Raw genomic sequence first — 12,181 nt, 5'->3', positions numbered from 1 at the left:
TGAACCCTCACAGCCATGTTTGAAAGTGTGGAGGATCCTAGCATCTCCCTACAGCACAGCAGGAGAAAAAATACACTCAAGGCTGTGAAATGTTCAGACAATAGAGCCAAGGGTAGCACACCATTGTGCCATAGGATGTTTCTAAAGAGGGCCAAAATGGAGCAGTTTTGCTACTGGAGCTAGGCCAGGTGATTTCCCCGAGCCACCCAGCCCACAGCCAGCCCCATGCAGTTCTTGCTTTTGTTTGCCCCTGTGTTGGCTCCATGAGTGGCAGGGCTGGGAAGAAATGCCACCGATGCCCACACAAGTCTGCATGTGCTCCAAGCGTGTGCTCCTCTGCCTGTGTGCTTTCTGTGTTGCAACAAGGCTCTGCAAACCCAAGGCTGCCAATACTTTTGCCCTAGTGACAATTGCATCTCAAGTGCCTTTGCTGACACCCAGATGCTGAGACTTGCTCACTGGTCCTGCTTGAGGCAGGAGAAACTCAACGAAAACACCAATATGCAATGAAAACTAGTAAATGGGAACCGGGAATTGCTGCTTTCCTCAGGGGTGGGTTGCTGTGGATGGGTTCATGCCTGTTTCTGTGTCTGCTCCTCACTATGTGTGAGAACTTAGCTGCTCTGAAGGCGTGTGCGTCTCGTCTGTGGATGGCGAGCCTGTTGGCATGTGGCCCCGGTTCATCCCACTGGCTTTAGTGACATGAGCAGGTCAGAAAGCAAATGGCTCCTGCTTTGGCACTCCCTACTCCTGCACTGTCACCTCCTGAAGGTACTTCTGCAGCACTGCTGTCCCAGGGGCTGCTTGTAGTAAGGACGGAAGTAGTCCCACACAGACCAGGGGAGAAACAAGGGGATGAAAAGCAGCTTCTCTTTGTTGCCGTCTGCACGGGCCATATGCAAGTTGGGTGCTGGCAGAGGGAGAACAGCAAGGAAACAAGCACCGACGTGCCATAATGCTTTTGTCTCCCCATAGTCCTGTCCCACATCTTCTACTGCCAGCTGTGGTGTGAGGTGAGCAGGCAGGGAGTTAGGACTCCTGCATGGCAGTCTTACATCCCCTGGGGTGTAGCCAAGCTCATACCATGGTGTGGAGTGAGAATTAGGTCTCAGGTTTAGCTTCTGGGTCCACAGACCTTTACGTTTACAGCACTTTAATTTGTGTGCTGGGGTTGATATTCCCCTTATGGGCCAGTGGATGTTTTTAAAGTGCTAAAGAGCTTTGCCTTATAGAAAATACCAGTCCTACCAAAACCGGTACGAATGTTCTATGATTCCGAGCTTTTCTTCTTAAGTGGGACTGGTGCTTCATCACGCGAGGCAGCTGCACAAACAACGTTTACATGGCACCTGCTGAGGGTGACCTTCCCCTCCCTGGGACCCGCGTCAATGGTGTTGGGGGTGGCAGGAGGGGGTGGGTGGGTTGTGGGGAGGTGGGTGGCTGCCTGGGAACTTCCCTGGCTGAGCTGGGGTGGTGGAGGCTGCCTGGGGCTGGACCGACCTCCTGCCCGCGCAGGGCTGGCGTGGCGTGTGGTGCCCCTGGAATTTCTGGGGCTCCCGGCAGCACATCCTCCGCGCTGCCCTCCTTTGAGGGTCCAGGTTTCGCAGCCAGAGCCGGGGCTTTTCCTTCTTTCCATCTCTGATATTTGTCTCAGACAAAACCCATTTCGCTGTTTTTCAACTGCCTGAAGGTGTTTTTCGGGGGTTTTTCAGGCTATTTTGAAGCTCATTTTTCCCAGATGTGCTTTTTTTTTCTTCTTCTTTTTTTTTTTTTTTTTTCTTTTTTCTTCTTCTGTAACTTTTCTTCGCCTTAAAGTTTCCGGCCACGTGACTTTCAGCTTGCATCCCCGAGGTTCTGAGAAACCACAGGAGGCTGTGACCTAAAGGGAAGGTGCAGAGGCTCTGAGAGGAGAGGCAGAGAAAGTGGCAGAGTGTGTGGCAGGAGGACAGTGTGCCTCCGGGACAGGCGAGAGCGGGGAAGCCAAGGGCCATCTCAGGGAGGGACAGTGGAGGACAGGGTAGAGGGAAGGGAAGCCAGACAGAAGGTAGGCACACCAAGAGCACAGAGGAAGCTGAAGAGGCCCTGGGAGCCAGCTACTGGAGCCATGCCCCACAGCTCTGACAGCAGCGACTCCAGCAGCTTCAGCCAGTCTCCCCCTCCCAGCAAGCAGGTAAAGCGGGGACCCCTCCCCAGCTCTCCCCAGCTGAAGAGTCGTTTGGAGTGGGCCACGGGTGGGCAGAAGGAAGGGTGGCACCCGCTGCTGGCATTTCCACAGCGCAGTATGGCGGGGCTTTCTAGGAACGGCTGTGGGGAGAGGGATGCGGGGCAGAGCCGAGAGCCCCGGCAGGAGCCCTGGCCACCGAGCTGGGTACGGGTGGACAGAGGAGGCCCCGTTACTTGGGGCTATGCCAGGGGCAACGGGGGGCCGGGACCCCCAGGCATGGTGGGCCCTGCGATACACACTGGGAAGGCAGCAGGAAGAAGCTCCGGTGTGAGAGTTGGTGCTCTGGCGAGGAGCCTGAGCATGCATCTCCTCGCCGTGGCCCGGGATGGTTCAGGGGCAGCCTGCCTGCTTCCCACTGCCACGGACAGCACTTGGGACCCAGAAAAGCCCTGCCACTTTGGATCTGCTTTCATTTCTGTTTTGCCTGAGATGTTTTTCGCCTCAGTAATGCTTGACAGAGGGATTCTGTTTTGTTGTACGGTGTACCTTAGTGGCAGGTCTTTTGCTGGCAGATACTGACATGAGTCTGAGGTATTTCCACTGCCTTTTCTGGCTAAGCTTTATTATATCTGTCATTTGCCATTTCTCCAGCGCTGGCAACAATGGCAAGTACCTGGGACTTTGCTCAGAGATCCTAGGGATGATCAGGGCAGATGATTTTGGGCTTGCAAGCAGGGATGGGGAGGCATCCTAGTGGAGAAGGGAATAAAGCACAGGGGTTTCCAAAGGATAGGGACTGGACTTGCTGCAGGACATGGGAGCTGCTGTATATCTGAGACATTAGCAGGGTGCTGAAGGCAAGGATAAAACTGTTAAGTTCAAAGAAAAGAAAAGATCTTGGGCGGGGTGGAGGGGGGAGAGGATGTGGACAGACTGATGGGCTGGGAAGATAACTTTTGTGGCTGAGTTTTGTAGTACTGTGGAGAAGTGGTGGTGTGAATGTTAGAGAGTCCACAAAAGAGGCAGTGCAATATGAAAATAGAAGATGAAAGAGTCTGTGTGACGGTTTCAACTGTCAGCAGGCAGCAGCAGGACCAGATCTCGGCATAGAATGGCTGCTGCATGAAGCTCATAACTTGGAGCCTGGAGACCTGTGCTCTCCCCTGCTCAAGGGGCTTCAGAGTGTTGCAGTCAGCATTGCATTGCTACCAAGGGACTCCAGAAAACAGCAAGCACAGAGATCTGAGAGCTGGGCCAAATGAGATCCAGGGGAAAACCAAAAGGTCTGAGTCTGTCTGGTTAAACAAAGCAAGGGCCACATTGCACTGCAAGGGTCTGCAACAAAGCGTGAGGGAGAAGGGTGATGGAGAGGGAGTGGGACCTACAGGGATGAAAGGAGGAAAATACAGGGTGAATCCCTGGAAAGATGGTTTAGTCAAGGAGCTGGAATGTCTGCAGTACCATATCCCTGCAGAGAGATGCGGAAGGGAAAGGTTTTCTGTACAAGGAATTCAGATTGTCTCTGTTCTGGAGAGAGGTCCTTACTCTGGTCCCTCAAACTATATCCCAGGCCTGTGCCTTGGTGAAGGGAGAGTTGTCATTTCCCAGCTGTGCCAGGATGCCCAAGGGTAGCAGACTTGCCCCTCTGGCAACGGGGATGCCAAAAGCATCTCACTTCCCTGAGGTATGGCTTTATTCTGGTGCTGAGGGTGTGTATCCAGTGTCCTGTGTTTCGATGATGTTATCTGCTGTGTCCCCTTCCCAACTACTGCCCTGCAGGAGCAGGGCAAGGGAGGGGATGCCCCAGTCATTTCCATGCTTTGTTTCCTTAGGACTCTTCTGATGACATGAGGAAAGTCCAAAGGAGGGAGAAGAATCGCATCGCTGCCCAGAAGAGCCGCCTGAGGCAGACCCAGAAAGCAGACACGCTGCACTTGGTGAGCACTCCCACCCTTCCCTGTCCCTGGTGTGGAGGGCTCACATAGGGGACAATGTGCTTTTCCCGTGGGGACTTGGAGTGGAGATGCTCAGTTGAGGCAGGACAGGAAAAGTGAGGCCAGGGCAGGATGTAGGAGTCAGCGCTCGCAGCAGAGCACCCAGCCCAGGATGACTGCCTCTGAAGCATTTAGTTTTGTAGCTAGTTTTGAATCCATCTTTATCTGTCAGTCTGATGTTACCAATTACCGGTTCAGTCAGAAGCTCTTTGAAAGCACAGGCTCACACAGGCTGGCTCTCCCTGTGTTTGTGCTTCATGCCATCACTTACGTAGTGGTGCAACAGCGCGTAAGGATGCTTTGCTGAGATGGTGGCGCTTTGTATTCATTGGTATGGTTGATAGTGCAATGTGGAGCTGAATGGGTCATCTCCCTTGGCCTGTTCGCTAAGATGCTACGCAGTGTAGATAAATAAATATAAATAATTTTCTAGTCTTTTTAAATGTCTCTATGGTAGTGCTTGTATTCCTTTCTATATCTGAACACTGTACAGTACCTGGAGGCTTTTCCTGTTGTTTTAGCATGGATTTTCCCTCCCTTAGTTTCAAAATGCTGTCCCACTCTCCTCCTGTGGCACTGTGGGCACCGCTGCGGCTCTTCTCAGTGTGAAGAATTAGGCATATGCTTTTCAGGAGGAATGGTCACTTCTGGCTATGTGTGTTTGGGCAGAATGTGTGGTCAGTGTCGGAGCACAGGGGCTGGGCTCCTTTGCATTATGCATTTTGGTAAGTGCAGTCCCATGCATTTTGTGCCACTGGTGGGCAGGATGCAGAACACGCAGCCTGCAGTGGGCAGAGACCCTCTTTATCCCTGCCCTGGGCTTGGCTGCCCTTTGAAAAGTGGTAGTCAGGCTTATGTTCAAAAAAACATCCTTTGACTTAGTGGTCTTCATATTCCCCTAGATATCCATTTTTGGGAAGAATTCTTGAGAAGCCAGTCCTGAACCTTCCTCCTTACATAGTGCCCTCAGTGCATGGTTGGACCTGGGTTTAAGACAAAGAGTTTTCACTCTTTTTTCAGTAGCTGATGATCCTTCTGGAGCTGACATGGGTCTAGGCTGATTGCATTATGTCCATCAGCAGCAATGGCTCTGGGTGACTGTGCCTGAGAGGGGTGAAAAGACACCCTTCCTTGGGGTTGGTGCTCTCTCCAAGATAATCCTAGAGGTGAAATGTTGGACTAGAGGATCTCCAGAGGTCCCTTCCAATTCCTACCATTCTGTGAATATGGGCTCTGATCCTTCCCCAGGAAAATCCCATCTAGCTGTGCACCAAGAAGATTTGGGCTGCTCTTCTTAGAGCAGATGACAAACCACTTACTTATGAGATTACTGCTGCTCAGCTAGCATTGATAGCACACGCTCCTTGCCTTCCCATGGAGATGGGAGCAGCAGCGGCTAAACCCAGTTTGGTTCAGACAGAGAGGATCCTGGCAGGCAGCTGGAGAAAGGCAGGGAGGCAAGTAGAGGATGGATGGTGAATTTTTGCTAATGTTTTTCCAATTCTGGGCAGATAATGACCCCTCTGCGTTCATTCCCTGAGTGCTCTTTGCCTTTGGTCTGCTCTGCATCAGGGACTTTGCTTCTCTGATGTGGTTCTGCCCAGAAAAGCATGGTTCAGCTTGAGCTATGGTGGTATGAAAAGAGCCAACAGCTCCATCTGCCCCAGGGCTTTGTAGCTTGTGTTTTGAAGGGAATGAGTCATGAGGAGGCTGGGGCTCCCGGCCCCTGGGTGATTCCCGTCAGCTCCTGACTTCGACGTCAGTCATGATTTCCAAAGCATTCAGTCATATCTGAGAGATGCTCGTTTGCTGTGTGAGCTCCTCGTGTGACAGCCTCTGTAACTGCTGGGTGTGTTCCAACCTGCGCACAGAGAGCAAGCACTATCAGAATTCAGTGTGGCAGCAGAGGGGTGAGCCGAGGGGGACAGGTTTGCTTTGCTGAGATGGTGGTGCAGCTTTCCAGGACCTCAGAGCACTGTGTCCTGCTTTAGCTGTCTCAGCTGGGTTTGCAGAGCCTTCTGCCACGTCCTTCCTCCCTCCTCTGGTCCTTCCCAGGCTGCTGGCTCCACGGTCGGTCAGTGACTGCAGTGTGTGCTCCAGCCTTTGGAGCAGCAGAGGTAGCAAAGGCTGGGATGCTTTCGGGATCATTGAGACAAGGCTGAGCATCATTATTAACCCCTTTGTTGTTATTCTCATTAATAACAGTATTAATTCAGTTCTTCTGAGGCCTCAGTTTCTCTTTTCTTCTGACTCAAGCATCTCCCCCTCCTCCCCACTGTGCCGCTGGTTTCCCCGGCTGCTAGCAGGAAGCAGTGAGTCTTTTCTTTCCAGGGCAATGACAGGTTTCCTGTGGCAGGTGGTTTTCTGGTTAAAGACGGCGGTTATTCAGCGTGCCCTCCCCCCGGCCGGGTGGCCCGGGAAGTGGCCGGGCGGCGTTCGTGTGCGTGAGAGGGAGCGAGAAAGCCTGGGCGGGAGCACGCCACAGTCACTTCTCGTAAGCCGGGGCCGGGGAGCGTGGCTGGGGCCGCCAGCATCACGCCCGCACCCGCGCCCGGCCCGGCCAGCTGAGGACGGGGATTTGCCCAGGCGCGGCTCTGTGCTGAATTTACCGGAAACATGTAATTTTGGAAACTCTGCGGGGCAGAGAGGCGCGGGACCGCGACCCCCGTGGCCTCAGCTCATCCCTGCAGCTCCCGCGCTGAGGAAGCCTCTGTGGTTTTGTCTCCTCAGGAGAGCGAAGACTTGGAGAGGCAGAACGCTGCCCTGCGCCGGGAGATCAAGCAGCTGACAGAGGAGATGAAGCACTTTGCCTCAATGCTGAGCTCCCACGAACCGCTCTGCTCCATCCTGACATCCCCTCCGCCGCCTCCAGAGGTGCTTTATGCCACACACTCCTTCCACCAGCCCCACATCAGCTCCCCACGCTTCCAGCACTGAGCCAGCCAGTGGGATGGCAGCCTGCCGGCTCCACCAACAGCGAGGAGCAACTTTGTGGGGCTCGCTTTTCCATCCAAGGGAGAGGGACGGACGGACCGACACCCTTTCTCAAAGCGTGTACTCTGAGTGACTTGCCTAAAAGACTTGCTCCCTATGCAGAAATGGCAGAGCCACCAGTAGGCACCTTCTGGCAGTTTCCAGCTTGGATCCTGGGAAGAGAAGGCATTCGCAAAAGGGCACCAACCCCCTTCCCTGGTGCTTGCTTGGGGATGCTCGCAGGAGCGGGCAGCACCGCAGCTTCTGTGTGAGCGGCAGGCTGCGGCACGTAACAGCCAGAGCTCCAGGGAGAGGAATGGGAGCAGGGACGGAGGGGAAGGTTGGGGGCCACAGAGTACCAGGGAAAAACTGGTTTATTTTTGTAAAATAAAGATTGAAAATGCTTAAAACTTTGTTTCCAAAACAGGACCTGAGCCACTCCTAAGGCCCGGTGTGACACAGTGAGGATGCAGGCAGCAGGAGGGGAGAGCTTGGAGTCCAGGGAACAGCCCTGCGAGTGCCGGTGTCTGATCCAGGGCCAGCAGCTGGACCCCCACGTATAGAAAGGGGGCCTGTGTGCATGGGCTGAGCAGGCTGAGGAGAAATGGTTTGTGGGCTGGTGGGGTCCCTGGGGGAGATGGGTCCCCCTTGCTGCAGGGCTGGTCCTGGCTTATGACTCTGAGTGCCACGTAGCATCACAGGTCTCTTTCCTGCTGACCCCCTCCGCTCCCTGCTGCTGGTGGCTAGACCACCATGTGCTCCCCTTGCATGTGCGGAGGTGCACAGACATGTTGTGTCACCTCACGTGCAGGTCTTGGTGGGCTGGTGTAGCCTTCAGCTTAACCAGCAGCACAGCTTGGAAGGAATGTCACAGCGTGGAAGAGGGTGGCAATGCTTTGCTGGAGCACACAAGGGGAAGCAGGACCCTTGCTGCAAGGCACCCTGCTATAAGGCACATAGCTGCAGCTTGCTCTGTTTTGCCTTCCCCACCAGTCACAGCTCCACAAAAGCCTGCTGCACTACCTCATGCATTGAAGCAGATGAAACCTGAAGAGTAGATTAGGTCTGCTGGGTCTGATCTATTGGAAACACAAGCCGGTCCATACAGATGGTCTCTGTACCTAACACCCCACCAGTCTGAGCCAGCAGTCCACCTATCAGCCCCACTCTACACACAAGGCTGAAGCACACCTGCCAGTGCAGGTCTGCTTGCTAGTGCTGGCTCAGGACTGCTGCCATCTCCAAGGAGCATCAGCTGCATTTTTTTCAGCATAGGGTACCACAAGCAGTGCTGCTGACACATAGGCTTTTAACCGAGCTAAATAGACCCAGTTTGTAGATATCCTTCTTTCAGGCACAGAGAAGCAGCATATTTCCAGATGGGTTTTGGCCCATCATCACAGCCCTCAAGAGTGGCTGGGAAAAGTCTGCAATGTGCTGTGCCCGTTTTCTCTCTCTGATTCACGCTAGCGGGATGATAACCAAACACTGCCATGCCTCTGCAAACTGTCATCAGGGGAGGAGCAGGTGGCACCACGACTTCTCCTGCGGCCTGTTAAGGGGCTTGTGAACATCCTGCCTCCAGCTTCTGTGCCAGCATGGGAAGCACCGTGGCCAGGAACACCAAAAGCAGTGCTGAGGCAATGGGTGATTGCACTGGGGCTGTCTGTGCAGCTCTGCCTCCTGCCCCGAGGGGGATTCTCACACACAGGGGAGGACAATGGTTATTCCAGCTGGGCAGCTGGGTTTCTGCATACAGGATGTGCAGAATACATCTACGGGCAGCAAGAAAAATTCTAACCATGTTCACAAAAAAGCAGCAGGAGCAATTTCAGTGTATCTCACATCTCTCCTCTCTCTCACACCAGTAGGTTTCACTCCATCCATTGGTACAACAACCGGAGCTGCCGATTTCCCACACAGGCCATGCTTTGAGCCACCCAGGCTACAAAGGCCCTTCCCAAACTGCTTTTCTCTGGGATTTGGCACTTTAAGCCTGGGAGAGACAACTTGCTGCATGTCTAGAAGACCCTGTTTTTACAGGCTTCGCTTCTGCTTCTTCAGCTTCTGGTGGGTTTGCTCCCAGACTTTTCATTTGCTGCCTCTTAGGGCTCTGATGCTCCCATGCTTCCTGGGTTACACAGAAACCGAGAAAAAAGCTACTGCTGCCTTGCTTGGGGTTTGCTGTGCAGGGCACTGCAGGCTCATGCTCCTCACTGGAGGGTGCAACACAGCACCCGCAAAGCTTGCACTGACTTAAAACACAGTACTGCCTACAGTAACAAGAAATTGCCATCCTTGCTGTGACCTTTGTGTTTTCTCATGGCTATAAAATGCTAAGGTTTGTTTTAGAGCTGCAGATGGAGAAGGTCCTGCCCTGATGTATATGTATCATGTATGCCCACGCAGACACGAAGTCAATAGTTTTGTTGCAGAGCTTTCAAAGTCTGAGATCCTGCAGGCTGGGTGGGGTTCTGCATAATGCCCACAGAATTGCTAGACTACACACTGGTAATGTCTCAGACTTATTACTGCAACTCAGAACGAAAATAAGTGGTAAGTGGTGAGACTGAGAGATGGGTTTGCAACAACATCCTCTCCAGAACCTAAACAATATTCTTGGCATCATCAGTTAAGGTGCCTTTCCTCTGCATGGCTGGCTGTGAGCTGGAAGGCCTCCAAGCAGTGTTGTGCTCAGCCGCTGGTCAAACACAGTGTATGCTGGTGCTAAGGGACGCATCTTCCAATCTGATTTGTTTTTGCCCCAGTCTTGCCCTCAAAAACCTGATCACAGAAGTTGATCTGCATGGTTCAAGTGGGTTTTAACCTCTCAGTTGCTTCTGGTGATTATTAGGTGTCTCGGATGCAGTCTCTCTTTGTTATGAAGAATGGTTCCCCTGGGAGACCGCCCTTATCACCCAAGCAACAAGTGACAACATTAGCCCTTTCAACTAGCCGCAGAGAAAAAGATCTTTTCCTGAGGCTACCTGCAGAGCTACACGAGCTGCTTGTTCAGGCTACGTGAGGAGATTCTTTGCTTCCACTCTCTCATGCTTCTCTTTCCCAGGCTCCTGGTCTCTACTCAAGACCCCTCACACAACTAGTTTTGATTTCTAAGAAGCCAAGTGCCTGTCCCCTGGTGTGGCCATCGCTGTTATCAGCAACTGAACTGTTAATGAGCTTAGATGAGGAGCAAAGGGCAGGGTGGTGGCCAGGGCAATCACCCCGATTGCTTTCGATTGCCTGCTCCTACCCTCAATGCAATTCCTTTTGAACTTCACGGCATTTGGCATTTCTGAAGTGTTGTGTGAGTGTTACCTGGCCATGCCCAGCCTCCAGGAGCATCGTGCTGCTTGCTGCTCCAAGGGAAGGGGATGCTTCTGGGCATACAAGTGGAGAAATTTGGTGATGGCTGGGCCTGTGGCAGATTGTCTCTACCCAAGCAGGGTGTCAGTGCCTTTCTGTTGCACTACATAGTCCCTCACTGAAAGCTCTCACAAAGCAGTAAAGAGGTGAGGGCTCACAGGAGGCTGAGAGACTCTTTTCGAGCCGGGGAAGGCCAGGCGGAGACATGACTCTTCCCTGCAAATGCAGGCTGCCGAAACACTGCGTTTGTGCTGGCCTCTGCTGGGCAAAGGCTGAGCTCTCCAGCCCGCAGCCGCACTTCTCGGCGACCTCCTCTTTGCGCTCCCCTACCGCAGAGCTGCCTTGAAGGTTTTAGCCTGGCTATTGCCAGGGACTAGGGAAAGCACTGGGAGGCATTAACTCAAGGTTAATGTGTGCGATGTCAAGGTCTGGGTAAGGCTGCCTGAAGGGGACGTCTAAGTTCAAGTAGAAACGTGGGGCTGTGGTCTTCCGTGGCCAAGGATCTTGTCGCTTGGGCCAGGGGCCGGTTCTGCTTTCTGGTCACAGTATGTTTCCACTGCTGTGCGAGGGTGTGGGGAGCTTGGCTTGGTGTGCCCCACCTTCCCCAGCTCCCGTGAGGCTTGCAGAGCTGTGTGCAGGCAGCCCTGGGCTGGATGTGGGGACTGAGCACCGGGAAGCATCACAGGTGAAGGGGTAACAGCTACTTGCTTAAGTAAACATAGACCTGGCTGCAGCCCTGATGAGCTGTAATCATCTTCACTGAGACTTGAGATGCAAACTGGATTTCAGTGTTTTGATATCCAGGAAAGCTTTTGTAGAAGCACTTGAGCAGCCTTGTCCCAGGGCCTCTGCTGTGGACTCATCCTGGGCAAAGCCAGCGGAAAGACCAACGGTTTGGGGCTGGGAGAGCAGCGAGGGCAGGTGGAGTGTGGCACTGGGAGGCAGCTGCCATGGGTGCTTTTCAAGCCTTAGTGACCATTGCCTCCACACTTACTTGCTGGCTGGTGTCGTCTCTGCAGACAAAACAGGGGTCTGTGGCAAACATCTTGATACAGTCAGAGGGTAGAGAGGGGAACCAGGGGACATGAGAGTTAGATTTTCCTTATGGCCTTCACTGAATCTCAGTGCCTCCTATGGATCAAGGCATGATGGCAACTCTGTGCAGAGGGACAGCAAGTCACAAAACACGGAGGGTGCAGCAATTTTCTCCCTTTCCATCCTCATAAAAGCACAGGCTCAGCGCTTTACAAGCACTCAGTATCAGCATTTCAGGGCTGCTTCTATGGTAAGATAAATAAAGACATGACATTTGGTGCTGACTCAAGCTTAACTTATCTCCCCAGATGGGAAGTCTAGGGCAATCTTTTATGCCTGGTATTCCCTTCCTACTTCATCCTCCTCAGCTCTGCTGCAGGCTCCCAATGTGCCAGATGCCAAGGAGGGGAGACGCAAAGCTGGCCAGTCCAGGGGAAAGTGCATTCATCCTACGGTATGGGGCTATGATGCCCTCCCTCTAAATTGATTCACATGTGAATTTTCTGTCTTGAGGGACAGAAGAAGGGGTAAAACCCAAGCACAGTATGCATGGAGTCAGAAGTAGAGGCGTGTCTTCAGTTTGGCAAAGGACAAACTAAGCAGCTCTGTTGCCCACTTTGCTATGGCTTCAAAGTATTTATGCACTTGT

General features: G+C 53.1%; 1 protein-coding gene across 1 annotated transcript; it reads left to right on the top strand.

The window, feature by feature from the left end:
• Nucleotides 1–2,104: 2,104 nt before the first annotated feature.
• BATF (basic leucine zipper ATF-like transcription factor) lies at nt 2,105–7,267 on the top strand. Its single transcript, XM_086463298.1, has 3 exons — nt 2,105–2,170; nt 3,997–4,101; nt 6,889–7,267. Exons 1-3 carry the CDS (start codon nt 2,105–2,107, stop codon nt 7,093–7,095), a joined length of 378 nt encoding a protein of 125 aa, XP_086319424.1. The 3' UTR covers nt 7,096–7,267.
• Nucleotides 7,268–12,181: the final 4,914 nt, after the last annotated feature.

Source organism: Leptosomus discolor, chromosome 3, assembly GCF_034619465.1.
Source record: "Leptosomus discolor isolate bLepDis1 chromosome 3, bLepDis1.hap2, whole genome shotgun sequence".
Classification (NCBI taxonomy): Eukaryota; Metazoa; Chordata; class Aves; order Leptosomiformes; family Leptosomidae; genus Leptosomus; species Leptosomus discolor.
Note: the sequence above shows the minus strand (reverse complement) of the source record. Positions and strands in the feature narration are given on the sequence as shown.